General features: G+C 52.3%; 4 protein-coding genes across 4 annotated transcripts; 3 read left to right on the plus strand and 1 right to left on the minus strand.

Moving 5' to 3' along the window:
* Positions 1-5,372: 5,372 nt before the first annotated feature.
* CTRU02_204661 (prenyltransferase and squalene oxidase) lies at positions 5,373-7,142 on the plus strand (the record flags this gene model as incomplete). The annotated part of the gene is made up of 5 exons (XM_036721137.1): positions 5,373-6,085; positions 6,159-6,286; positions 6,333-6,450; positions 6,524-6,823; positions 6,890-7,142. 5 exons carry the CDS (start codon positions 5,373-5,375, stop codon positions 7,140-7,142), a joined length of 1,512 nt encoding a protein of 503 aa, XP_036587121.1.
* An 8,046-nt stretch (positions 7,143-15,188) lies between these two features.
* CTRU02_204662 (double-stranded RNA binding motif protein) lies at positions 15,189-16,031 on the plus strand (the record flags this gene model as incomplete). Its single annotated transcript, XM_036721138.1, has 2 exons — positions 15,189-15,219; positions 15,676-16,031. The coding sequence occupies 2 exons, from the start codon at positions 15,189-15,191 to the stop codon at positions 16,029-16,031; spliced, it is 387 nt and encodes a 128-aa protein (XP_036587122.1).
* Positions 16,032-21,479: 5,448 nt separating this feature from the next.
* Positions 21,480-22,542, plus strand: CTRU02_204663 (mannose-1-phosphate guanyltransferase; the record flags this gene model as incomplete). The annotated part of the gene is made up of 2 exons (XM_036721139.2): positions 21,480-21,581; positions 21,646-22,542. The coding sequence occupies 2 exons, from the start codon at positions 21,480-21,482 to the stop codon at positions 22,540-22,542; spliced, it is 999 nt and encodes a 332-aa protein (XP_036587123.2).
* An 816-nt stretch (positions 22,543-23,358) lies between these two features.
* On the minus strand, positions 23,359-25,176 carry CTRU02_204664 (glycerol kinase; the record flags this gene model as incomplete). The annotated part of the gene is made up of 3 exons (XM_036721140.1): positions 23,359-23,777; positions 23,868-24,895; positions 24,956-25,176. The coding sequence occupies 3 exons, from the start codon at positions 25,174-25,176 to the stop codon at positions 23,359-23,361; spliced, it is 1,668 nt and encodes a 555-aa protein (XP_036587124.1).
* Positions 25,177-27,872: the final 2,696 nt, after the last annotated feature.

A 27,872-nucleotide genomic window follows, 5' to 3' on the forward strand; every position in this document is an offset into this window, starting at 1 on the left:
TGACGAAACAGGTTGCAATAGCCAGTATTCGTACATCACTAGAATGTGTGCAGGGACCAGGCATCTTCTGAGAAAACGCCGAACTTGTCGCGCTGCAGCAGAGAGCGACCATCAGCCAGCAGCAGCTTAACACGACGGTCTATTCCCCACTCGCATCACGGATAATGTCTGAAGATGGCCTTGCGATATTCGAAGACTGGCCTGCAATCAGGGTACATCCCAACCTTGACACACTTGCAATGTCCTTTGCCGCCACAGAGCGATCAACGTCGCAGACGGGAGTCTCTTTTAGCCCTCGCTGCCGCGAGTGCACGTCTCTCTTGTTGGCTTCGCCCACAAACACGGCACATCAGATCTACGCTTGTCCGTCGGCTGCTCCCAGTTCCCCCTCCCTCATCAAGGGCGACGACAACGACGCCATCTGGACCCTGTTACCCTGCACACCCTGCGGGTACGTAGCGGCGTACGAACAAGACGATAGTTTTGATCCGTTGTGCCCACTCCGACAGGTGCCATTCTTGACGGCGATTCGTGCCACCTACCAGCAGCTCTCGGTCGCTTGCAGTCAAGGCATGAAAAATGGCACGTTATCTTGCATACCATTCTACCTCTAACCAAGCTGGTTTCTCCAGCCATGACCAGTCGTCAGCGGCTGGTCACTCCCCCCACGCCAATGGGACACTTTTTGAGACCCAAAGAATGGAAATGGCGCGTGGTCTGAAGCAGACATCCGCATAAGCCGATGTCGCACGAAGCCTAGAATCCGATGTCAGAGGGCCGTTTGTCTTGTCTTGAGCTGCGAACTCCGTGCTAAAGTGAATCAGTTCCATGGCCAAACCCGACCAGTGCCGGGTTCAGGTGTAGAGAGGCGGCGAATCGCCCGGTAGCAATGCGGGCAAGATTAATTTGGCACTGCCATTGGTGCATCTCCAAAGTGTCAGTCAAGGGGTCGCTCAGGCACATTTTTGTCTCCCCGCCATCCCCCCAGCTTCGTGAACAGGAAAAGAAACCGGCTGCAAGCCATCCCCTGGGCCCTGAATGTGCGGTGTGAGATTTCTTGTCTGATGGAAAACGCCTTGCTGGTCGTCCACTAGAGCCCCATCCAATCATCGCTTGTCCTGTTGCAAGTTTATCGGACGTTGGCGGGATTCGTCCGAGAATTCTGCCAATCTAGCGTCTTCCTTGCATTACGTGATGCAAGTAATGCCTCTGGTTGTCCGTCAAGAGAGACAGGAGGCTAGTCTAGCCCAGTTTATACCAAGGCATTGACAATGCATTGGCCCGATTGAAAAACTGATTTGTTTGTAGCAGTCCAAGACAGTGTCTCCATGGCAAATGGTGATTATGCAAGATTCAACTCAATTCACTAAAGGGAGGCAACTCTTCGTCGACTACGGATACAGATACGATGCACCTGACAGCAATTGATTACAAGGTATCATAAAGTGTTACATGATGTCAGGACCTGTTGACGCATTGAGCCGCCAGCAGGTTAACCTCGCTAGCCAGCCATCCAATGAAGCGGCGAGAACTAACAATCGAGATTGTCAAAGACACTGACAGCCGCGGATAGATAGATCGAGCCTTACGGCCCAAGCGCTGGACGGCCTCGAGACCGTCACGGAACCGACCGCCCTTAGAGGGACGCTCGGGAGTCTGAGCACACCTTGACCGCTTGTTCCGCATGAAGTAGTGCTGCCCGGAGCTGAAAATGGTTTCTTCGACTCGGTCACTAATGTCACCATTTCCAGAATCGTCTTACGAGTAAAATAGCAAGGCAACATAGACCCAAATTCATCGGGTGATTCGAAACGCTACTGAAGAATGTTGCTTTCTTGAATAGCTTCAAACACTCTTCTGATGGCCCCCTTTGTCTTGGCCCAATGCGGGCATGATGATGATGTGTTGGCTCCAGTCGCATCCTGGACGAGTTTGACCGCCCCGAATATGAAGGGGAAGGTACATGGCCAACGCATGCATTCGAAAGCGTTTATGGCCGTCATTGGCACGAGGCGCCATGTTCTCTCTGCTTCTTCAGCGATTCTATGTACGTCAAAGGGAATCCTTAGATGGGGCACCTTAACAGCCCTTTTTAGGATCTATATTTGGGCTCCGAATGGAGTTTTGCTCGGGGAAGAATAGATGTTCTTTTGACATGTTCCCCTGGCACCGCTGGCTGGTCCACTCTCCGATGCTGGTCACTATTGCATCAGATTTGGCTCACGGGGTGGATTCTTCTGGAAGGGGGCATACAACTCAATAAACCCCAACGGAGCACTGTTTCGTCGTGAGAAGCTAATGCATCTTTTGATCCACGCGGGAATTTGTTCCTGACTGTCCCCGGTTTGCTGAGGTTCTATGTTAAATTGGCTGGCCAGCCTTACAACTGTGGTTCATGCCCAACGTGGGTGACTCATGGAGTGTTTCAACTCACCCCGCATCAAGTTGACATTCCTCATGTGAGATGGCAGGCTTCGGGTAACACATTCACCTCTGTTGGGGAAATGGCGGAATGCTAGTCGTCTTTTCATGTCTTGAGTAGCATAGTTGGTTTGTGCGACCTAGAATTATGTCTGGCTCTCACGTTTTGTGGCGTTGGGTGAACTTCCATTTGTATCAGATGAATAATTAGATGAAGAAATTGAGGTTGCAGCATGAGTTTGAATTTTCGGACTCTTTTGTCCATTAACTATTTGTTTTTACGTCAATTATTATCTTCAACGCGGACTTATCTAGTGGATGTCAATTTATGTATAGGACTTTGGCGTATAGGAAGAGGAAGGTCTGTCCTTATAATCGATACTGTTCTTCATCAACTTTGAGTCTTTTCCAAGCAACCGACTACCATTCTAATTTTTAAATAACGTGGGTTTTGTTCGCGTTGAACTATTCTTGGATAATCCTGTCAGTTCAGTGACTCATCCGTGATTGTCGTCCCCAATGGTCTAGAGAATTGTTGAATTGCCCTCGACTACCGTAGCAATCTGCTCCATTTCAAACAATACCAGAATTTTACTTAATGCAATGAAGAAATGTAATTAGTTGGTATTATACCGGTTGACTATCTCCACTGTCACGTTCGAATCCCATATCAGTGGGTAGCTCAGTGTGCTGGGTAGGTGGTTTCGTGAAGGCTCATGCAATTGGCTGTCATATCATTCAGAAGTTCTACACTTCAGAGCTTTACTCCGGGCTCATCCAGTTCGTATTCTCTTTAATGCTACGCATCCTATGGACACGCTCAGCAACTGGAGTATCAAGTTTTTGGTAACTGAAGGTATATCGAAACATGCTAGTATTAACTACTAATGCTTCGGATTTCGCCTTCGCACTCATAGTTGAATATAACAGACTTGTTTGTTGAGATATGGGCTTTTTTTGGCGACCTTGATGATTTGCACAAGACAGGCTTAGGTAGGAATAAATTCTGTGGCTGCTCCCTGAATTCTAACGACTTTGGTCCACGTTCATATCGCAACGATTAAGTCACTGTATATTCTTGTGTAAATGTCCTTCTCGAGAAGATCTAGCATTTTTGCCTCGGCCTTGGCATTCATCCTTTTGTCCCTTCGAGCATACAGGGCAACAAAGTCGCATTGTTTCAATAACACATGTTTCTAGACACAGAAGCCTATAGAGGCGCCGAAGCCCAGTGAGAGCCTCTTCGTAGGCTGCCACAGCTACCTTTTATAACAGACCGCTTTCTTTTTTGATCCCCATACAAACAATAGCTTGCCCCAACTTTCAATTTTACGATACATCTTGCATGAGGTTAGATTCAGCGGGAAGAAATGTGCTTGAGTTTGACCCTCATCTAGCTCTGCAGAGTTGACATCATGACCGCCATTCTAGAATTCGACTTCAGCAGGGCATTTTACCAGATGAGCTTGGAGTCACCTTGGTATCGGTCCCGCTGTAATACAAGCACTATTTTTCAACAACAGTCTCTGCAAAAAAATCCAACTTCTTACCCAAAGTCATCAAATAGGTATTTCGAGTATCACGTAGAAAGTCGACAGGTGTGCGAGAAACGTAGTGAGTTCCAGCTGGCTCGAAGAGGGAGCCCCCGAAAAAGGGAGCCACTCTCTAGGTATTTGTTTGTGAGGCGTTTTAACAATTAAATGAAGCCCATGACGTGTCTTTGAATGGTTTAAGAGGAGGTGTTGCTTTCTGAAATGAATCTTCGGAGGCAATGAACACACTCACCAGACCTTTCATCTCGAGGACTTAAAGTAACAACTAGAGTCTGCTGTTCATTACTTCAATAAGTTAAACAGGAGTCGTATCTTAGAGTCCAGACTGCAATGATTGAATCTAATTGATCAACGCCATGCTCACCCATCATGCTCCCATAGAATGATTCGGGACCAGGGCGTCGTCAGTTTCTGGAACTCAGCGATGAGCTATATAATTGGCTACTAATTGCCAAAGAAGTTTCAACATAAAAAATTTGAGGTCTCAGCTCAGTTTAAGTTAGGTGTTAAGAAGTGATTAATACAAAGCTATTCCGTACCATTTTGTATTACATGTTCTCCGAGAACCCTGGTGCTTGTTTATTGAAATATACATGTTCACATCTTCATACTCATCGCCATATTGTAACTCTAACTAGCTACATCGTATGATATCAAACAGTGGTTACTGACATACACCGAGTGTTCCATTGCAGTAAAATTCCCACCGAATGAGGTGCGTATGATCTTTCGCATGGGTGGATATGGTGATGTGGGCTCTGAAAACATACGTAGAGAATTGTTAATATGGAGGAATATTGTAACAAAGGACGTGAGTGCCTCCATAGCCTAACTATTTAATCAATAAACAAAGACAGATCAGATAGACAAAAGAGTTAGCGGTAATATGAAAACTTTCATCGAGACGTCAGCGGCCAGCATATCATTTCAAAACTTAAGGCCTGCGTTGAAGGGGAAAGAGATAAAAGAGGAAGAATGTAGAACATCCCAAAACAATCTAAATAGTTGGAATCAAAAGTCTCATCATCATCACAGCCGTATCTGTCGAGTCTGAGTGACACAAAAGCTGCATTTAGTAACATCGTCAAACGTCAAACGACGTTTTGGTGGTGAGCTTGGGCCATCGTGGGTCCTTAGGCACTAGTGTCCTTGTATGACAAACCAATCACCCCACGCTACCCCACTTAAATGAACGTCCTTTCACAAGCACATTGACAGTAAGGAGGGGCATCTGTCGATTGTTGTCTCTCACTGCTCAGCAACCGCCTCACGGTTTGACTGAACTTGCCTCGACAAGACGAAATTGAGACCTTGTGGTCTTTGTTATATGATGAAAGCATAGGCATTTACTGACTTTATATAAAGACTTTTGCCTCGCTCCGTTCTCCCCTGTGTGAGATGAGACCCCGCCTCAAACCTCTCAAGCGTCGTCCTAAAGTCACCTTCATCAAGCGCGCAGCCGACATGGCTGCCTCGGCTCAAAATCAGGCCGGCGCATCTCCACGACCGGAGAGCGACGTAGATGAAGAGTTTATTGACTACGAGAGTGACGTTGACGTTCACCCAAATTCCGTCGTGCCGGAGCTGTTCACGACGCCTCCGCCCGTCCGCGATGCGCTCACGACGGCCACCTCCAAGGTCCAGGACGAGACAGTGCAGCAGTGTGTCCCACTGCTGGCTGCAACGGACCCGGAAATTGAGTACAACGACCATGGGGTTCCTGCACTTCTCCGCGACAACCACATCAAGTTCCTTCAGAAACAGCTGGGGAGATTCCCCGCCCCGTACGTGGCCGCCGATGCCAGCCGGCCGTGGTTCCTGTACTGGTCCCTCAACGCCTTGGCTCTGCTTGGCTACGACACAGCAGTGTATAGAGAGGACCTGATCAAAACGGTGGGGACCATGCAGAATCCCGGCGGTGGTATCGGTGGCGGCCACGGTCAGAACTCCCATCTCGCTACGACCTATGCCGTTGTGCTTGCTCTTGCCATTGTCGGCGGAGAAGATGCATACGATGCCATTGATAGGAAGGCCATGTGGCGATGGATCTGCTCTCTCAAACGGCCGGAAGGCGGCATTCAGATGACATTGGGCGGAGAGGTCGACGTCAGGTGGGTAGACTCACCAACCCTTCCCCCTCCTCTGTCCTCAACGTTGCACCATCATCGTCTGACAGGCTTTTAGGGGAGCATACTGCGCGGCCGTCATTGTCACCCTACTAAACCTTCCTCTCGATCTTTCTACCGACTCGCCGGCCTGGACGCCTGAGCGACCCACGCTCTTCACTGGATTGGCGGATTATGTACGCAGATGTAAGTCATGCCTTAGCCCGGTTGCCTCGTCGCCGCTCACCAATAGGTCAAACATTTGAGGGTGGAATATCGGGAAAGCCGGATGGTGAAGCGCATGGCGCATACGCTTTCTGTGCGCTGGGCTGCCTCTCAATTCTGGATACTCCGCATCGCATCATCCCCAAGTACGTAGTCGGCCGTCCACTGATGTTTTGCCATGAAAGTGGCGCATAACTGACTCTTTCCGTTCGGTGGCAGATACCTCGATGTGCCACGACTTATCTCTTGGCTCTCGTCACGGCAGTATGCTCCAGAGGGGGGCTTCTGCGGCCGTACAAACAAGCTTGTTGATGGCTGCTATAGCCACTGGGTCGGCGGGTGCTGGCCACTGATCGACGCTGTATTGAAGGGTGCGAGCGAGCTTGAGGATTATCCAACCGGTGGCCACTTCGCTCCCCACAACGGCAGCTTATACAGTCGAGAAGGTTTAATCCGTTACATCTTATGTTGTGGTCAAGACCGGTCCAAACGCGGCGGCCTTCGCGATAAACCCAGCAGGTGAGATGACCACAGTCGAAGCTTATACTCGGTGTGTCTTTTCTGTGTTGTTGACTTGAAGGCCAGGCCATCGGACGCATACCACACCTGCTACGTGCTCTCCGGACTGAGCTCTGCGCAGCACCAGTGGGATCTCACATATGTCAACGAAGACGACACGATCCTACCGGAGCCCAAATGGGTTGTGTCGCCGTGCATCGAGGGTGCACAGATATTTGACGAGGAGGACCGCATCGGGACGATCCACCCCGTCTATGCCATCCCTCAAGAGAGTGTCAGCGACATGAAGGCGTATTTTGCATCCAAGCAGGGATTTTAGGCCCGCCACCAGGCCGCCGGAAGGAGGCCACCCACCCCTATGTATACAAAGAGGAGGGGAGGATAACACATTAGAGTCGTTGTGTCACGTGGGTTAGATGGAGAAAAGCGTATTGGAAAAAACATGGCACAGCCCTTCTACGGGTCAACTCCGTGAACGCGACGCGCCTACTGACGGCCCCGACCAGGAGGGAAAGGGTGGTGGAACTGCGGAACGAACACGACGAGCCTGCAGCTCGAGTCCCGGCGCAGAAGCGATCTCGGACAGGGATCGTATGTGCAACTTTGGACAACTCATCACGGCAATATAGCGGTGCAGGAGACTTATGGCTGTACATGTCGAGTTCCGGGCTGGGCCGCCCAAAAGGTCGAGGTGCATGTTCAAAACAGTACGACAGCTGCGGTACGCGAATCGACATATGATGAGCACGGGGAAGGACGAGAGGTCTGTTATGGCAGGTAATACAACACAGCAACATTTCTGGCCTCTTGTAGGAGCCAGCCCGGCGAGATTCATCAGTTGGCATCATGTACCATCAATGGGTGCCCACCTTTTTGTTTTCTTTTTTCCTTCCCCCGTCCCGTGGTCAGCGGCCGAGCAGCGCACATCATCATCTCAGATGGAAAGCACTTCTCACTTATTTTTCTGACCCTCGGCGCCACTGCGTGGTGGCGGCGAATGCACATCATACCCAGGCCGAGCCAATCCCGCGGCCTGGGCCCCTGCAACACGCCACTTTGATGCCTTTGCCGTGCCGTTCTCGTGTGGCCGCCCGCGCGCATGTCTGTACTAGACTAGCTAACGGGCTCGACCTCGATGCTTGTTGTCTTGGGGGCGGCTGGCAGATATGAGACAGTGGCCGGACCAGTACCGACCTGGAGACAGCAGACAGACGCCCCCTAGAGACTAAACCTGACGAGGTATCTGTGTGAGCGGCAGACTGAGGAGGAAAATATTTGAAGCGAGCATGGTGGACAATCCCAGCAGACTGACCTAACCCATGGCGCCCACGCGAGATTCGATTGGCGCATCTAGCCTTACAGGAGCGCGCAGAGCCTGGGCGCAGATGTCTTTGTTGTCATACATGAACAAGCCGCAGATGGCCCCTCTTTTCAACGCCCTCAATGTCTTTAATATCAGCAAGAAACGACGGCGGAAGGTTCGTGATGTGGCCGCAATAACTGGCCGCTTGTGTCTCGAAGAGGGATGGCCATACTACATGTGTTGGGGGAGGACGCGTCGTCTGATGATACATGCCATGAACGAGGAGTCGCCCAAATTGGGCCCGCCAGGGTGGACTCAACGGTGAGCGACGTGCTGTCTGTCATTCGCTCTCTTGCGTAGCGAAAACGGATAGACAGGCAAGCCAGGCCAGGCTAGATACTGGCGTGGTATGGCTGCAGCAGCCGGTATGTGAGAACGGCGGTCAGGTCTGCGGTGCGACCTCAGTCCCAACGGCGGGATCCAGTTCGAGAAAGGGAGTCCTCTTTTTTTTTTTTTTTTTTCCCCATTGTGATCTGATGAAGTCCCATCTGTCGGACCCGCGACGATATCCAATGAAATAAAGATAAAGATGGATCTTTTCGTTCGTAAGCGGATGACGTTGAAAGAAGGCCAAGTATGTTTGTTTCTTTCTTGCGGGGTGTGGTAGAAGTTTGGCGAGGAGGGGTCCCTGATGTCTCGCCCCTCACACCCTTTATCGACAGCAACCCTGGCCAGGCCAGCTCGGTACAGGTCGTACGTAGTACATGGAACACAAAGAGGGACACCAGCGTAATCACAAACTTGTATTCCCGAGCCACCGGATCCCGCAGGTGGTGGTGACAAAAAAACCCGACAGTGGGTGGGTATGGGCATCGGCCGAGGATTGGGGACTGTACGATGGACGACAAGGGACCAAAGGGAAAGAGAACTGATGATGCGAGGAGTGACGGGCCATCGTGAGGCCTCAATCGGCCGTTGGCAAGCCATGAATGATACGAGAGAGGATGGACGTAGTGGGGTGGCTTTCTCCGTAGCGTCGGCAGGGCTGGATAAGGTCAAGGAGAAGGAGGAGACTGTAAAAGCAGTGTCTCGGGAGAAGTTCCGGGGCGTAATGAGGGTATCCCCAGGTCCATGTTCCTTGTCAGTTGTCCGGTTTGGTGAGCTGCGGCCGTGCTCTCGGAGGGGTCGTTGATCACCGGATCTTGAGTGACGGGGGTAGCCCTCAATGCTTGATTTCCGGCCATCGATTTCGCTCAACTTTCGATGTGATATCCTTGATTTTCTTTTTATTCTGCTCTTTCTTACCTCGACTTTGTTTTTTATCAGATATGTGAGCAAGGTATGCGGCAATTGATGATAGTCAGTTGTCCCATCGCTCATTTGCTAGAGTGGTAAGCAATGTGTCATAGGCAAAGAAAAGGACGAGAAGTATCAGTCACGTCACAATATGCTCCAGCCACCGCTGGGGATAGCTACTACTAGGCAGTAGCAGTGCTGTAATGGCCGGTGCCGATTCTGAGGGGTTGTGGAGACGGTGGGACGCCTGGAGGGGCGGTCGGTCGAGATGGAAGGGACGGGGACAGGGTTCCAGAAGATGCAATTGTCGAATCAGAAGGCGGGGCGGCGTCTACTGCGTGCGCTAGCTGGGAGCTGTAGTGGAAGGAAGTAGTATGTAAGGATGCTACTGCTACTTGGTACATGGCACACAGTAATGTGTATGGCTGGGCTGTCTACTGATGCTGAAAGCAGCAAGCGGCAAAGAATAACGCTGCTTCCTGCTGCCACTATTCATGTCTGACAAGATAGGCAACAGCTAATTAGCTGCCTTCCTTCCATACGGCTGGTGATGAGGAAGGTGTTCCTACTCCTCCTGCTCCTGTTCTTGCTGCCAATGTTGACTGAGGTGAGCCATTGACGCCTTTCCAAACCTTTTCTAGATTGTTTCGACAGGGAAGGCATGGGCGATTCGCTCACCGGTTCCAACCTGCACCTGCCACCTGCCACCTCCTGCTCCCCGACCTCTTTTCCAACCTCATCCGGCTAGGAAGGAGCAGTTCGCCCGCGGCAATCTAAACCTGCCTGCCTTTGCCTTGCATAATCCAAGCTTTGAATTCAATTTCTACCTTGTACCATAGATTCCATTCATGTATGGATACTCATACGTATAAAGCGCTGCTGAAAGAGACTAGGTACTTGCACGCCTCGGCGCCTCAGGTATTGATACTTTCACGATGCAGGAGCAGGTCAGGGAGGGTTACGAGGTCAGTTGCAGAGATACCCGCCTTCACTTTCTCTCTCTCTCTTCTCCCCTCCCCAATCGCAATCACGAATAGAGATGCCCAGAGAAAAGAGTACGCCTATGTGTTTCCCTGGATTTCCCCGTTTATTACATAGTCAAAGCAACATCCAACACCCACCGTCCACCGTCCACCTCCAGCGGCACTGCCAACTCATCATTGCATGGCCTGCGTCTTAAACACCCTGCACTTCTTCGCCTAGCTCTGCCTCCGCGTGCACACCAGTTGCTGCGCTGCATCTGGCTGCTGCTGCTAATGCTGCAGCACCCACCACCACCACGCCCCCGGTCAGTAGGGGTAGGTGGTAGCTTCGACAGGTCTTTGTCGCCGGGTGTTTATACCAAGGGATACATACATCATCTCAAAGACCATCTTTCCACCCCACTAACCCCTCCCCTCCCCTCCCCACGCACGCCCACCACAACCACAACGGCAACCTCAACAACAACAGCCGTTTTCCTCACCTCGACTTGACCTCACTCTCATCCAACTAGTCATCAACCAACCCCGTCGCCTCCGTTCGCCGTCGTGATTCTCTCCTCTTGTCCTACCAACACCTTTCCGCACCCCTTCGGACCTATCGCCGCTATGGTCCGTTTCCGGCCATCCAACGGTCTGCATTCGCGTGGCTTTTTGGCTTCTTTTCTCGGCCCATCCACACTTGCCTCCCGCCCACTATCGGGTTCCCTTTGAACCACCATGTTTTTGCCTCACCTGCACCGCAGAAGACCCTTCGTTTTGCCTAGGTCGTCTACGGCATCCAAAGCTCCAAAAGAGAGGGGATGAAATAGAGAGATGGATGCAGCAGATACTTTTCGTATATGGAGAACTGCCTGTTTGCGACGATAACGACGCACCCCCTCACCTTGATCCCATGCTGCTCATCCCACCCTGGAAGCCAGCCAGAACAGAGCTCGCTCTCTCGTTTGACCCCTTGTCAAATGGATCTCGCCCCCGTTGAACCCACTTCTAGTAGTCTTCTCTCGGCGCTGGGTAAGTGTTCATGCACGTCGCCCAGGTCCCTCACAGCGACAAGATATGAGAGATGACCCCTTCACCGACCTTGCAATCTCGTCCGCGGGGCCTCTGCCATTCGCCGGTGATGGGGCTTGAACCCCGACGTTGGTTGGTTGCCCGACGCCCGTCGTTCGTTTCTCCATGTGCCATCGAATTCAGTTCCCTGGAGAACGATGCCATGGAAGCGAGCCCAGCTTCTACCACCCGCGGTATCAGTAACGGTCCTCGGCAACAAGACCAGCACAAGCAGTACTGAAAGAGAAGGACAAAAAAAAAAAAAAAAAAAAAAAAAGGGCACTCAGCGTCTCGCCGCCGCACACTCCGCTTGCTCTCTCGCCCACATTGTCCTGCCGGAGACAAGAAGGCCTCTGTTTTAGTCGGCACCCATGCTGACGCTCTCCGAACCAACGAACGGCTGGCCGGGCCACAGGCGCTGATTCGCTGCTCCGTTCCCTGCTCCATCACCACAAGGAATATCTGTACCGGTGTACATCACCTTACGGGGAATTTTCTTCATTTCTCCAAGCGCTGATTTGTCAAACACACAAAGACCATCACTGTTTTGCCCATCTCTGACTGGGCATAACTGCTACACAACGACACGAGACTGGCCAACAGGCTGTTTTGGCTTTGATGATGCCGTGCGAATCGCCCACCATCGCTGCACATCATTGGGAGCCACTGGCTGATCCCTAACGTGGCCCAGCGCCTGGCCTTGTCCTTGCCCTAGTTAGCAGCCAGTATCGCATAACATGCCCCCGGAGCTTTGCCTGACATGGCACAGACAGGCGAGCCTGGCTATTTTGTGGCAGCCAGTGCTCTTGCTTCTTTGTCCTTCTGGGATCGTCTTACAATGTCACCTTCCAAGTTGTCGCCGCTGTCGTTCCAATCCTCAACCTCGGGTCCCGCAGCACAAGCGAGTAAGCGACAACCAGGCCAGGGGGAGGGATCTCACTACGTTGAAGAGACTAAATCCTCGAGTACAGCTTCGAATTCAACTTTGCCCCCCCTCCCAAGCAACGACCATTGACAGAAATGAGTACATGCACGCAAAACGCAAGCCTAGTAGGCAACAGACGTCGCTCCAGGCCTACACAGCGATGCTAGCAGACTGAACAGCAGAATGATGCTCAATGCCACAACAGAGAAATTAGCGGTGGAAGGCAACAGAGCAGCAATAAAAAGCCGCGCTTCTAACATACTGCTAACGAATTACCCACAAATTGTAACCGGCCCTTTGCAGTATTGATTGTGGTGCATTAGTCGCCGCTAACAGGACTTGCTAATACGGAGTACTCGCATGTTTGGTTTATCATCAAGTCACCCCTTCCTTTGTTTCTTCCCACAGCTCGCATTGGACAGGCATAAGGCTCGCAACTCTAATCAGGCATATCCTTCCGGCGGAGGCAGCAAACAATCAAATAAGCATGCCCTCGACGTTTTGACTCGTCGTCAGCTCGAAACGACTGCACGAGAGAGCAAGGAAACCCAGACTTAAGACTAGCGTGTGCCTTGGTGAGAGTTCCGAGTACTGTGCACATGGTTCGGTAATGATTACGTCCAACCATCTACTACGTAGGCCAGACCGGTTCGCCAGATTGAGTACCGCCTCTCTGAATGGTTCCATTTCGCCACCGGCCCTGCATTATTTGCAGCCCTCGTCAGTTTCTTACTTCTTTTGTGCAGTGCAGTCTCGTTCCCTCTCGAACATTGCCCTCCTGGCCTACTGTAGCCCTAAAGCAGCTAAAGCAGCCATGTCTGCGACCCGGCGGGCCACATGGTCGGAGAGACTTCGTCCAAAGTTTCGGCCATGTAAGTCCGCATGTATCCGTACATGCTTCGAGAGGCGCGCGCCTTTGCTTGTGACGATGATGTCGTGGGTAGACCACAGACGGGGCCCAAAACAAAATAAAGTCCAAATTGGCGGCACCACCGGCGGTAGGGTAATTAAACTGCCCTTACAGAAGGCAGAGTCTGATGCAGAACCGGACCAGCAAGCGCCGCGAGCATCAGCGACCAACGACGGGGTATCGACGTATTTGGAGCACCATCCGACCGCGGTCAACTCCCGTACAAGGCATTACCGTTGAAATACGCTTTTGACTCAGTGCTGGTCATGAATACTTGGGCACAACTGCAACAGGTACATGGACTTGAGCAGAGAGAAGGGCAGGGAAGAAGCTCTCAGCACAGAGGTAGATCTTCGCCTGGGCTGCCCTGGCCCTGGCCCTGGCCTGGTAGAGGTCCAGCGATGATGCTGGTACCCCCTCCCACCCCCCTCCCTTCACTCGGTCCCCTCTTGCTCCCCTCCTCCCCAATGTGTCGTGGTGGAGTTGCCTAGTCTCCAGCGGTTTTTATCAACTGGCAATGAGACGAGCCAACGCAGCAAAGCATGGGTCACACTCTTTCGAGAGCCGCATCGCCGCTTGCATCTCGAACCGAAAAGTAAGAGAACCACCCCATTGTGCATGTTCCGCCGTACTTTTTTTTTTTTTTTTTTCTCTCTCCCTCTCCTCTTCTTTTTTCCCCGTCCCTCTGTGCGTGTGTCTGTCCCCTGCCCACTTTGCATTTGTTTCTTTCTATCTCTTTTCCTCCCCTAGCAACAGAACAGAAAAGTGACCACCAGGCTAATTCCACGTCCTTGGCCCAGGCCTTTTCTTGTCCCCCTCCGTTTCCTTGTCTTGTTCTGATCCCGTCCAAGGTACATTCTGCATCTCCTCCCCCCTCCCCTCCCCTCCTCTTTCGCCTGTCCGGTCCCTCATTTCCTGCCGCAGCCGCTGCCGTTGCCGCCGTAGCTTGTTATTACCACATACACTGCAACTGCACTACCTACATCTGGCCGTTGCCATGTCCCCATGTATGATCTAATGTACCTTTACATATGTCGTTGATGTTGGCCCTGAATTGGACTTGACCTGTTGCCGGACCACCCCTCCACCCCCCTCCCATGCCCCCGCACTAGTTCATCGACGAAGGCAGACGAAGGTGGGAAAAAAAAAGGCACCCTTTTTTTCTGCAATAAAGCAGACACATGTCTCTCTGTCCATGGTTCTGATGATTTCCTGCAACCCAAGAAACGGAAGAAGCCCTGGATACGTAGTTTAACTTACAACACACCCACACCCACCCACGTTCACACGCACACACAACACATACACACATACACACATACACACACACTCTCTCCCCCTCTCTCCCACTCACTCACTCACAAGTAACAACACATCGACCACCCCTTCCACGGACTTCTTTCTTCTTGTCCATCCTATACCTCCTCGAGCTCTACTTCTCACAACCTGGGAATCGCCAAAACAGCTCTCAAGACTTGGTTCCGATCCCAGCTCATCTGCTCACTTGTTTTCTTTGAGCAATAATACATACTCGCTTCCTCTCGAACACACCCCGGATTTCTGCCCTACGCCTTACAACCCCCCTCGACGGTTCTGGCGTGCGGTGCGTAGAAGTACGTACGAGCCCCCGGCATCCTCAACCACAGATTGCTCGCTCGCCTCACTTTTTGGGCTTGATTGCATCCTACGACCGCCTCGACATTGATCCAGTTGTCTGGACAAGAGCTACCCGTTATTCATTTGCTTCACTTTTATCTCAATTTTCCTCTTCTGCGTCCGAGACAACGTTGTTGTCCCCCTGCTCGCCGGTCAAGCCGAATCAGTCTCTTGGACCTGCACGTCCGGATTCGAACCTGCCATATCTAATAGATTTCGACACATTGGGAGTTACCGTCAACATGGGAGGCTTTTACATGCAGTACCTTGAGAGTAAGTGATCAATTGACTTTTCCAGATGCATCCTTGGAACCCAATGCTTCCCTGAACCTCGTCCATCGCCAGTTGTCTGTATAAGTGGGGCTGGCAACGATGAGCCTGGGGAACTGGGTCAGATCGTGTATGCCTACCCCTGCATTCTGTTGAGGCGGGAATGACATGCGTATTCCTGGGCCCTGATGTTTTTCTGGCGAGTCGGGACGTGACTTTAGGGCCCCTGTGATCGACGTAAGCTCTACGTTGAGGCTCACTTGAAGGACAACCTGCAGGACTTGGGAAGGGGAAGGGGACAACTGTGGGAAAGTCGGGTTGGGCTCAGATGCAGTTCGCCTCGCCCTGCCGGGGAGGAGGCATGCGTTTGATGATCCCGTTCAGCTGCGCCATCGTCTTTGTCGTCGAATGTGAAAAACTTGCAGGAAGAATATCAGAGGCTAATCGATTCCATTTTAGGTCTCTGCCGACGACGTGGATGGACAGATCCCTCTTACGAGTGCTACCGTGACCACAGCGGCTACACTTGTCTGGTCCTGGTCAATGGGCGAGAGTACCAGACGGACCTCGCGTATGAATCCGACTCGCTGGCGCAGGAAAACGCCGCCATGCGCGCCTTCATGGTGTGCCGCAACTTTTCCGTCAACGGCGGCATGCTCGCGCGCAACGGCATCGTTCAGGGGCTGCCCGCCACTGAGACGGGCCGCCGATCCAAGAAGAGCAGCCGCCACACATCGTCCAGTCACGGCTCACGGGAGAGCCACCGTCGCTCTGGACACCACTCGAGCAGCAGCTCCACGGCTTCTTTTGACTGAAGGAGGGGCGGGTTTTCGCCTGATGAGTTGGCAAGGTGTGTGTTCAGCTGAGACTGTCAACATATACATAAGAGATCGCATAGTCTCTCATTTGACGACACCCCGCAATAATGCGGCACTCGGGTGTCTGTCTGGAAAAGGAAAAAGAACGGAGAGAATGGGCCAAGAACTGGACCAAAGGGGTGGGAAAAGCGACGCACATCTTTCATCTGCGACGACCTTATGACGACTTTATGACCTAGATTATGGTTAACTGCGCGGCACCTTTGTCTTTGTTTTACGGCCTTTTGTAATTCGGTCGGTCTCTATGTCCTTTGGACAAAAGCCGTTGGGCTTTTGTGTTTCCTGCACGTCTGCTTTCAGAATTGGGTTATGCTTTCTTTTCCCTCCAAGACTTTTTTTCTATTTTATTTTTCACCATCAGGCGCTTTGGCTGGGATTGTACAGTACCAGCTAAAGGACCGTTACTGACCTTCAAACGGATCCCTATTCAGAGGCGACTCTGGATGGCCGGCCATCATTTCTTCCTCTCCTCCTGGATTCACGACTTCTAACATGGACTTGGGCGGAGGGGGTTTTCTCTAGCGGACCCAACCCTCAAACGAACAAAAGATTGCAATGGAAAGAAGCACGGTGGGGCGGCTAGACTCTTTGCTTGGGACATTTAACTGCCGAGAGAGACAAAAATTTAGGGGGTGAACGCAAAAGGGGAGGAGAAAGCACATGAGTGAAACTGACGACAGACGGACATGAAGCCACGCCCGTCTTTTTCATATTCTTTTTTTTATTTTGCCTCAAAAGCGAAGCATCTTCTTCTGCATCTTCTAGCGCGGAACATTATTTGGGGTGGGATCTGGCATATTAATTTTTGGCCTCCTTTCCAGGAACGTTTCATGGTAGGGGGATCTGGGGCTTTTTGCCTTGTTCAGAGGCGGAAGTTTGCTGGTTGAGCGAGATTGAAAACAAATTTGGAGTCAATGAAGGGAGGAGGGGTGAAGAGGAAACTATAAGATGAGATGAATGCCGTTCTCGAGGGCACTCGAGAGAAGACGAAGAATGATGGATGAAGATGAACGGATGGGGATTGTGGTTCAAACACCGCGGCGACGCTCAGCGGCGCTCATGATGATGATAATGACGATTAAGATTTTATGATAGTAACGATCGATATAAAAGAACCAAAAAAAAATTACACACTCACACACATACAACAGAAAGAATTAGCATATCTTCTTCATGTCTTGAACTTATTGAGAGCCCCATCTTGGAAAATTATGTCACACGATGTTAAAAGCATGACGACGCATTGGAGAGCAGTGGTGAGATGTGAGTTGTTGGTTATTGTTACCCCTTTTCTCGTCCTAGCCCCTGAATCCACGGACCAGTCAGGTACGGATGTGGGTTGGGAGAGTTTGGATGGATGGATGGTTGGATGGTAGGTAGGTAGGATGGATGGATGGTGGTGTGATCCGGAAGACGCCGGACAGCCGGGTTTCGATGTGTGTGTGTGCGTGTGTGTGTGTGTACACTACAAGTGTGATGGGAAGGACCTAGCTGCATGACCCGGAGCCGAGGTGGATGAGACGGGGCCGGGGGGGCTTGGGGTTCTAGGCGGCAGCGTGGGAGTTTGAGATGGGCGGGTTTGAGGTTTTCTACGTAGTTGGAACTAGGTGTCGGATACACACGAGGCACGAAAGGCACATACATGTAAGCGGCGGGACGGGGGGGAGGAGATGATTGACGATATATTTCACACATGGCGGGGGGGTTGCGCCGGTACACCAGCCCCTGGAACGTGGCGTGGGGTGACGGGGAGGATTTAAATTTGGTGGTGATGGAGAGGCTGGCTGAGGACAGGTTGGTGGTGTTGGTAGTGGTAGTGAGGGGAGGAAGGATGATAAGGGAGAGAGAGAGAGAGAGAGAGAGAGAGAGATGGTTAGTGTGGCTGTCGTGATGCAAGGGCGTTGGAGGCGAAGAGGCGCTGTTTAAATGTGGAAAGAAGGAAGGTTTCCCGCGTTTCTGTCCTAGACATTTTGTTTTATGACCTTCCCCGCTAGAAGGTTTTAGTTGTTAGTTTTGCGGCTGCAGGGTGAGTTATGAGGTAAGGTGTCGTTGAGTGATGCGGCTGAATTCACGCAGGGTAATATTTAGACATGTCTTTTTTCTTTTCGTTTGTCTTGTTTCCTTTTTTTCCTTTCTTTTTTTTCCCCTTCCTTTTCTGGCATGATGAGATGGGACGAATGGGCATATGAACTGCATCGGCGCCACGTGTAGGCGTTTTATCTGATGATTGTTCTGGAACTCTGCCATTGACTTTCAGACCTGCAGCATTTGACGTGGAATGCAGTGTTAAGATTTCGGATGATTTTCAGTGCATCTTTTTTTCCTTTTGCTTCACTTTTCTTTCGTAAGAGACAGGGAAGTGAGGGGGAAGGGGTAGTGACGGACGGGAGTCCGTGTGGCGGGCTGGGATTGCGAATCTCATTACGGGGGGGGGGCGAGACCGGGGGGTTTCGAATTGTGATATGTGGGAGAAACCCGACGCGGCCGGAATACTTGTCCCTCCCATCGAATATCATTCATTTCAAGGACCAAAAAAATGAGGGATGATGGGAAGCCGGGCGGTCCCGGGATGTGGATGGAGACCCTTCTGTCTATCGAGGTGGTGTCTGTGGCGTCGGAGAGTGAACACGTACGTCACGTCGCATGTTGAACGAGGTTTCCACCCCTTTTTTATTTTGTATTTTTAAAACGGGGATGCATCTGGTTTGTGGTTTTCGGGGTTCTCGTCCTTGGTACTAAAAAGGATGGCATCGCGGTTATTCCAGGGAGTTGGATGTGGCTTTGCTGCATTGGGACCCTCTGTTTGATGGTCACGAGGGGATATTTGATGCGTGGAGGGGGGGGGTTCCACTTCTGAGGCGTTGAGACGAAATGTCAATGCTGGACGAGTTGACTTGATTCGATTGATTGAAATGATTGATTTAGAGGCACCTGTTCTAATGATGGAAACGCTGGTAACTCACCAATCGGGGAGAAAAAAAACCAAAATAGAGACTAGGGGATGGGTTGTCGTTGTAGGAGTGAGTGCGACATTGGTTAGGCGTTTTTTTCGTATGGCGTACTCTGCACTCGAAGCTCGTAATTAGAGGAAATCCCCGTAAAGTAATCACCCGTAATGACCAAGGCACAAACACGAGGTTTGCCTTTGCCCGATTGCAACTCTTCCGTCACTGTGTCCGGATATAGATGGAATCTCTTTTTTTTTTTCCTTTGCTTGGTGGTTTCCAACGATTGTTTCTTTCTGCAGACATTCGCAACCACCCCACATACTACGACAAGAGGCAACCCAGGGAGGCGAGGTCAGCTGTTGGTTTGGTGTAGGGAGAAACCTGGTTTTTCGAGGCTTGAAACGAGAGACACGACTATTGCGGATTTAGGCGCGGTCGGTCGTCTGAAGTAGTCCATACTTGTAGAATATGAGTACCTCTGCGTCGTCGCCGGTTCATCCATAATCCAGACATGCATCGGAAGACAACTCCAGAGGCTAGAAACTCCAAAGACTCAGCGGAGGAGGCTTCATGCCACAAGCAAGGGGGGAGGGGCATTAACAATTTCGCCAGGGAAATTGGAGCACGTCGTCGTCGACACAGCCCCGCTTTTGTGTCAATCATCCATTTAGCGCTTCGGAAACCGAGGTGTCCCCGGTGCAAGGACGCTGGGCAACGGCACCATGCTCTAACTATAATACTATGTATTCGTAGTCGTGTACACCACCTACTACTACCATTGCCATGTGTGCCATGTACCAACGCACAAGGCCCCCACAGAGCCTTTCCCCCCTGACAGCAGCTGGGCGTAGCGTCTTTCAGAAGGGGGAAATGGTCCATCAGGATTGGATCATTGGATCACATGGGGGCACCACTCAGTGAGGGGAGGAGCCCGGCCATTGGACGGGGATGGGCATTGGCCATCTGGGTTACGGACTCGGTACGTACCGTTTCCAGGTTCAAACGTGTGTACCTCTGAAAATCAGCAGCCGCAGCAACGAGAAGAAGAATACTACCACCATTTCAGCTCGTACTCGACCTTCTGGGAGTGGGAGGAGCTGACTACACAATGGCAGCATCCTTACTGATTGCACGTTAATAAAAACCTCGTAAACGTGCGTCTTCCCATCCGCCTGATTGGGAAACTAATCCTGACCCAAGGGAGTTTGGTCTGTCCCTCAAATGTGTCAGACATTTTCGAGGCTCCCATAGTTTGCTCCCTACTGCGCAGTAGTGTCAAAAAAAAAAAAAAAAAAAAAAAGAATAGAACCCGCTCATTAGTGTACCTGTTCCTCAAGGGGCAATGTGATGGGAAGGGGGGAGGGGTTCGAGGCTTGGCCCCCCCTTCTTCCTTGGGTTGCCCTGTGCTTTCCCACCCTATGCCCTCCAATTGATTGCCTGTCTGGTCTAGGCTCCTTGACAGCAGCCAGAAGGCAGCAAAGGCAGGAGACAGGAGACAAGGAGAGACAGACAAGGCAATCGGTACCTTTGGGGGTAGGCGATGTCGTGTCATTTTTGAAAGGTGCCTCCTTCCACTTTGTACCGTTCACGTCCTCCTTTCTCTATTACTGGCCTTTTCTCCGCCTCCACCTCCCTTTCCCATCCCATCCCATCCCGACCTGACCTGACCTTACTTCTTCCTTCCTCCCTCGTTGACCTTACTTTATTCACTGCGCTCGCTCTTGCAACTTTCCCAAGCCTGCCGATCCACCACCCCTCCCCCTTCCAACTGTGTATTCACAAATCCTCGATATACCCAATCTCTGAGGAAGGCACGCTCTCTTTGTAACAGCTTTATTAATTTTTTTTTTTCTGGTGTCGTCAAACAGATTGTTGTTGTTGTCGCGCTTGCTGGCTTCAACCTCATAAAACTCTCTACACACCTCTTTTTCCCCAATTCGATACATTCGCTTGTTCCCGCGCGCACCTCCTTGGGAAGCCATCGCCTTCTCCCTTCCTCTTCTTCACAGAAACGAACATCTATTCACACATACTACCGTATAAACCCCCCTCAAATACCTCCAAAATGAAGGGTGAGTTTCCCCCAGAATGGCTTTCAATAGCTCGCCCTGCCATGCCTCGCCATGCCTCACCATGCCTGGACCATGCGTCCATCCCCTGGCGCCTTCTGGCTATACTCCCAGGCAGGCTGAAAGCTAGCTGTATGGTTTCTCGGACGATGACGCAGTCATGCTAACTTTTGCGCGCAATAGCCATTATTCTCGTCGGTGGCTTCGGCACTCGTCTTCGCCCTCTTGTATGTTTGATTCCCCTCTTCTCAGCTTGACGCGCGGCTCTCCAGCTGGAACCAACTTCTCGAGACTGAACAATATGCTGACCACACAATGCCCAGACTCTTACCCTCCCCAAGCCCCTGGTCGAGTTCGCCAACAAGCCCATGATCGAGCACCAGATCGAGGCTCTCGCTGCCGCAGGTGTCACCGATGTCGTCCTTGCTGTCAACTACCGCCCTGAGATTATGGAGAAGCACTTGGCAGAGGTGGGTCCCTACAGCTGAATGTCTGTCCTCCAACCAAGCTGGTACTGACGAGGCTTTTAAATAGTACGAGAAGAGGTTTGGCCTCAACATTACCTTCTCCGTCGAGACCGAGCCCCTCGATACCGCCGGCCCCCTGAAGCTGGCCGAGAACATCCTCGCCAAGGACGACTCTCCCTTCTTCGTCCTTAACTCAGACGTCATCTGCGATTTCCCTTTCAAGGAGCTCGCCGCCTTCCACAAGAACCACGGCGACGAGGGCACCATCGTTGTCACAAAGGTCGAGGAACCCTCCAAGTACGGTGTCGTTGTTCACAAGCCTGGCCATGCCACCAAGATCGACCGCTTCGTCGAGAAGCCCGTCGAGTTCGTCGGTAACCGCATCAACGCCGGCATGTACATTCTCAACACCAGCGTCCTCAAGCGCATTGAGCTCCGTCCCACCTCCATCGAGAAGGAGACCTTCCCCGCCATCGTCCGCGATGGCCAGCTGCACAGCTTCGACCTGCCGGGCTTCTGGATGGACGTCGGTCAGCCCAAGGACTTCCTCACCGGTACCTGCCTCTACCTTACCTCGCTCACCAAGCAAGGCTCTCACCTTCTCGCTCCCCCAAGCGAGCCCTACGTCCACGCCGGTAACGTCCTGATCGACCCCTCGGCCAAGATTGGCAACAACTGCAAGATTGGTCCCAATGTCACCATCGGCCCCAACGTTGTCATCGGCGACGGCTGCCGTCTCCAAAGATGCGTCCTCCTCCCCGGCTCCAAGGTTAAGGATCACGCCTGGGTGAAGAGCACCATTGTCGGCTGGAACAGCACCGTCGGCAAGTGGGCCCGTCTGGAGAACGTCACCGTTCTCGGCGACGACGTTACCATTGGCGACGAGATCTACGTCAACGGCGGCAGCATTCTCCCCCACAAGAGCATCAAGGCCAACGTTGACATCCCCGCCATCATCATGTAAACCACCCCCCGATTCGAAAATTATACCAGGCTTCGGACGATACCCCCGAGGCCCTAAAGCAAAGCTCTTTACACTTCTTGTCTGCGCGCCTGCTCTTATCGACTTTCTAATTCCAAGTTGCGATACGATTCACCACTCCACTCACGAGTTTCGAGCTTAAGAAGGGCGGGGCGGAAACCAAACATTTTACATTTTTGGCTGGCGTCGGCAGGGGGAATCCATTTGGCGAGCACAAAAAGCACTTGGCTTTGCGATGTTTTTACCTACTTTTTTTTTCCTCTTTGGGAAGATGATTGTCCCATTTGCTACGAATGCAGATAACGGTGTCGAGGATATGTCCATTGAAGGATGTGAACCCCCTCGAAGTGCCGTGGACGGAGGAACCCAAATAGTGGGGTTTCCTCTGAGACAGATGACAATAAAAACGATACCTGTGGACTGCGCCTCATCCAGCATCTTGAACCCAAAGTGACTGCGTTCGTTTGTATTGCATTTGTTTGTATTATGCACCTATCATGCGAGTGTCGAACGACTACTGCTGTTGGTGTCTCGACGACGAATCACCTTTACATACATGTCCCACCCCCGGTAGGCCGGCGGATGAGATAAAACTGACTTGATAGGTATCCCCGTCTAACCAAAAAAACAAACACTCCTGATATCATCCCATCCCAGAGCGCTCTTTTTATTTTCTATAGAATCCAATACTCCGATTGTTGGGAATAAAAAAATAAAAAAACAAGACGGAAAAAAAAAAAGAAGAAGAGGCCAAGAAAATAAAAGCAAACCAGCATTTTCTCTTTCTCTTGACACGATTTACTCGAGGTTATCACGTACCCAACCCCTGGACATGTCGACGGCCTGCTCCCACTTCTTGAACAGCTTGAGGTTCTTTTCGCGGTCGGGCGAAGGGTGGAAGACCCTGCGGCCGTTCTGGTTCACGTTCTTGAGGTCCTCGAGCTCGTCCCAGACGCCGAGGGCGAGCCCGGCGGCGATGGCGGCGCCGAGGGCCGTGGTCTCGCGCATGGCGGGGCGGTCGACGCGGATGCCGCTGATGTCGGCCTGGCTCTGCATGCACAGGTCCGAGTTGGACAGGCCGCCGTCGACCGCGAGGGACTCGAGGGCGTGGCCCGAGTCCGTCGCCATGGCGTCCAGGATCGCCTTTGTCTGGTAGCACGTCGCTTCGAGGGTTGCGCGGGCAATGTGGCCCTTTTGAGTGTGTTGCGTGATGCCGACTGGATCGGATTTGTTAGCCATTTTTCTACGAGCGAGCGATTTTGACGGGGGCAGCGAGGACGAAACGAGGGAGAAATTTTTGAACTTACACAGGGTTCCCTTGGCGTCGTCGATCCAGTAGGGCGCGAACAGACCGCTAAAGGCCGTGACGAAGACGACTCCGCCGTTGTCGGGGACGGTCTCGGCGAGGGCGGAGATGCGGCTGGCGTCTTCGACGAAGGAGAGGTTCTTGACGAGGAACTTGACGCCGGAACCGGCGACGGCGATGCTACCCTCGAGGGCGTAGACTGGCTTGCGGCCCTTGCCGAAGTCGTAGGCGACGGTGGCGAGGAGGCCGGATTTTGAGATGACGGGCTCGTTGCCGACGTTGTAGAGGAGGAAGCAGCCGGTGCCGTAGGTGTTCTTGGCCTGGCCCGGGGAGAAGCCGCACTGGCCGACGAGGGCGGAGGACTGGTCGCCCAGGCAGCCGGCGATGGGGACGCCCTTGAGGACGCCGGAGGCGAGCTTGCCGAAGGCGGTGGGGTCGGAGGAAGGGACGATCTTGGGCAGGCGGATCTTGGACTTGTCGATGTCGAAGAAAGCGAGGAGCTCGTCGTCGTACTTGAGGGTGCGCAGGTTCATGAACATTGTGCGGGAGGCGTTGGTGGAGTCGGTGACGTGGATGGCGGCGTCGCCGAGGGAGGCGCCGCCGTTGAGGCGGTAGATGAGCCACGAGTCCACGGTGCCGAAGGCGAGGTAGCCGCCGTCGTAGGCCTCGCGGATGGCGGGGACGTTGTCGAGGAGCCAGCGGAGCTTGACGCTGGACGGGTACGTGGACAGCGGCAGGCCGCAGAGGTCCTGGAGCTTGTCGGCGCCGGGGCGCGAGCGCAGGTCGCGGACGAGGGAGGTGGTGCGGGTGTCGGGCCAGACGACGGCGTTGTGGAGGGGCTCGCCGGTCCGCGAGTCCCAGAGAACGGTGGTCTCGCGCTGGTTTGTGATGCCGACGCCGCGGATGTTGGCGGCCGAGTAGCCCTTCTCTGCGAACTTGGCCATGGCCTTTTCGATGCACTCTTCGACCGAGGAGAGGAGCTCTAGAGGGTCGTGTTCGTGCCATCTGGAGAAAGGGGGTAGTGGTGTTAGCGACGGTGGAGTGGGCAACCTCCTCTGACGGAAGAGGCAATTCTGTGACGGAACTCACCCTGAGTGCGGGTAGTGGTTCTCAAACTCGATCTGGTGCATGGCGACGGGGTCGCCCAGGCCATTGAAGATGAGGAAGCGCGTCGACGTGGTGCCCTGGTCTATGCTACCCATGAACCAGTGCTTCTGGAGTTCCTCTTCGGTCTCGGTGATACCGGCGGGGAGGTGCTCGCCGGGGTCGGCGGCCACGCGCGGGCGCTTGTGGTCTCTCTGCTCGGCCATTGTGTGTTGCTGTCTTGTGGTACTGTTTTCTTGTGTTGGCTTGGTGACGAGAGTTGGAGAAGGTCGTGGGAGAACAGGAGGAGGAAGAAGAAGAAGGAGAAGGAGCACAAGATTGTTCCGAGGGAGAGAGGCAAGGGAGGAAATAGAAAAGGGCGGGCTAAAGCTGGGGGGGTCGACCTCTGCTGCTGGAGAATGAGGAGGAGGAGGAGGAGGAGGAGGGGGGCGCTTGTGGGAGGGTATCACGCGGGCTATTCAAATTGACGCTGGGTATCCAAAGTAGAGGCCGTAGGATCCGGGAGCTTGGCGGGGCTCACAACGGGGACCAAGTCGGGGGAGAAGGGTGAAAGAAGGCTCAATGCAAAAATTACAATGGAGACGAAAAAAACGGAGGGGGCGAGAGGCGGCGCCTGGATGGATTGGATGGGACAAGATGTGGATGGAGGAGCTGGAGATCGGGGAAAGCTGGATGTACCTGACTAAATATACCGGCGGCCGAGGCTGGCTAGTGGCGGGCTGAGAGATATTCTCGGGACGTGAGGCCCGCGTCGTTCCGCGAGCCTGGGTATGGATGGTACGGGATGTCTCGCGGACAGGCTCAAGTCGTGGGGGAGAAGAAGCAGCAGCAGCAGTAGCAGCAAAGGGAGCTTTCCAAGGTGCGTCTACAGCCGCATACGGATGATACCTTTTGAGGATCCCCAGGGTCTGGGTCTGGTGCGTCAAATTTCGGACGGACAGACGTCGCGGCGGCAGCTTTGCACCGACGTTCGGGATGATGTCAGAAGCGGGCGGGGGTCGGTGATTGGAGGAAGAATTGAGGGGTTTGAGTGTCTGGCAGACTTGCTGCTTGTCTCTGCGTTGGCTATGGTAGAAACGACGCGCCGGCAACGGCCTCGAGCTGGTGGTACAACGCCATGACGGAGACGGCGTCCTCAAAGGCGTGGTATTGGGCGCTGGCGTCGACGTTGAATTCCGTGTCGAAATCGAGGGGCGGCCGGGGTGTCTCACCGGGGCCTGTTCAACCAAGGGGGAAATCCTGGGGAGTAATTGGGGACGCATTCTCGCCATTGGGCTTGAAAAAATTCCCAATCTATTCTGGCTGGTGTCTTTTTTTTTTTTTTTTTTTGTCGCGTCTGTCTTGGAATGGGCCTGCAGCAATTCTTTCCGAGTTGCATTTTAGTGGACATGGGTCTCTCGGGTATCTCGGGGTTTCGATACCGAGATCCACTACCCTGCATGGAGATACCCTGCAGATATTTTATGTATCTGCACTTGACCGAGGTGAGCTCCGGTGTGAAAAGTCACCGAACGTCGACCTGTGAAGATTCTGTCCCTGAACATGAGGGGAACAAGCTTGACGTGGTTCCCATCGTTCTCTTCGTGCGGTTCTTGTGGGATACGTCGTCCGAATATGCTTTAGCTGTCATATATCCACTATCTGTGAGGTGTGTGAGGATTAGACCCCATGTTCCCCGGATTACCAACAGAACGGTACGGGTTAATTCTCCTGAGGGGAAGGATCATCGCCCTTGGGCATTGAAGGAATAAGATGGGTTACTTCATTGGGAAGCCAACCCGATGCGATTGGTGAGGGGTATAGTGATGAGATCATATCGTCATTCGACTCAAGTTACAGCTTAGTAACTGTCGACGGCTGATTATGCCTTTGCCTTTGAATACCTTGGAATAGGTAGCTTGCCAGAAGACGTATTAGTATGCGTATAATGAGGTTCTGGAAGTCATTGTAAGTTTGAATATCTTATTTTGGTTGTACAAATGCCTTGACGCTATGAGTGCCGACCTCATGACTGAATGCCGTGGATGCCATAAACTGGATGACGTTCCCTGCAAGGCGGGGATGATGAGCGGGCGAGGAACACTTAACCCATCATAAGTCTCCCACATGGACCAATTGAGAGTGTTTATGGCTGTCTATTCTTGGTGGTAGTGAGTTCGTTCAGTCATGGCGTGTCCTGATCACTCTTATATACTTGCTGGCTATTTGTCTGGCGATTAGGAGCCCACGGCTGTCTGGCGACATCAGCTAAAACGGTGGAGAATTACAACTACATGACGAATGCAAAGGCAGAATCACTGTTATACCCGACTGATGACGTTTAATTCCATCGTAGCGCGGAATTTCTCATACAGACAGCTAGAGGCAGACTGTGTGGGAAGGCACCCAGTGTGAGATTGCAGACACATCATTTAGTGATAGGTGTTATAACGTTACCAGCAGGTGGCGACAATAACCGACCCACCTACTACTAGGCATATATATCGGTGTGAACCGTTCAAGTGAGAAGTACCCAACACGGGTTCTGCAATCATTGTATGTTCGCTTGCATGGTCACATTGCCACGTTGATCGCTCTACTTCCTGTAAATGCAAAATAAATGTCGCTCTGTGATGCCGTAAAGATAGTTTTATCTTGTTGCCGGCCCTATTCTACACAGGAGTGTTTCCATATACCCAAAACCCCCCGATTCAGGACTTATACATGATAATGCCGGTCAGGGAATCATCGCACTTGAGAAAAGTATTAGCACACATACGTATGGTATGATACCACCTTGACCATTTATGGTATATGGCCGAGTCGGTCCCTGCTGTTTCATCAGTTGCGTCTTCAACCCTCCTTAACAAGCTTGGATATAGTTGCTAAAGAGAAAGCAACATATCACGTTATCAAAGGATGG

Source organism: Colletotrichum truncatum, assembly GCF_014235925.2.
Source record: "Colletotrichum truncatum strain CMES1059 chromosome Unknown Contig_0002, whole genome shotgun sequence".
NCBI lineage: Eukaryota > Fungi > Ascomycota > Sordariomycetes > Glomerellales > Glomerellaceae > Colletotrichum > Colletotrichum truncatum.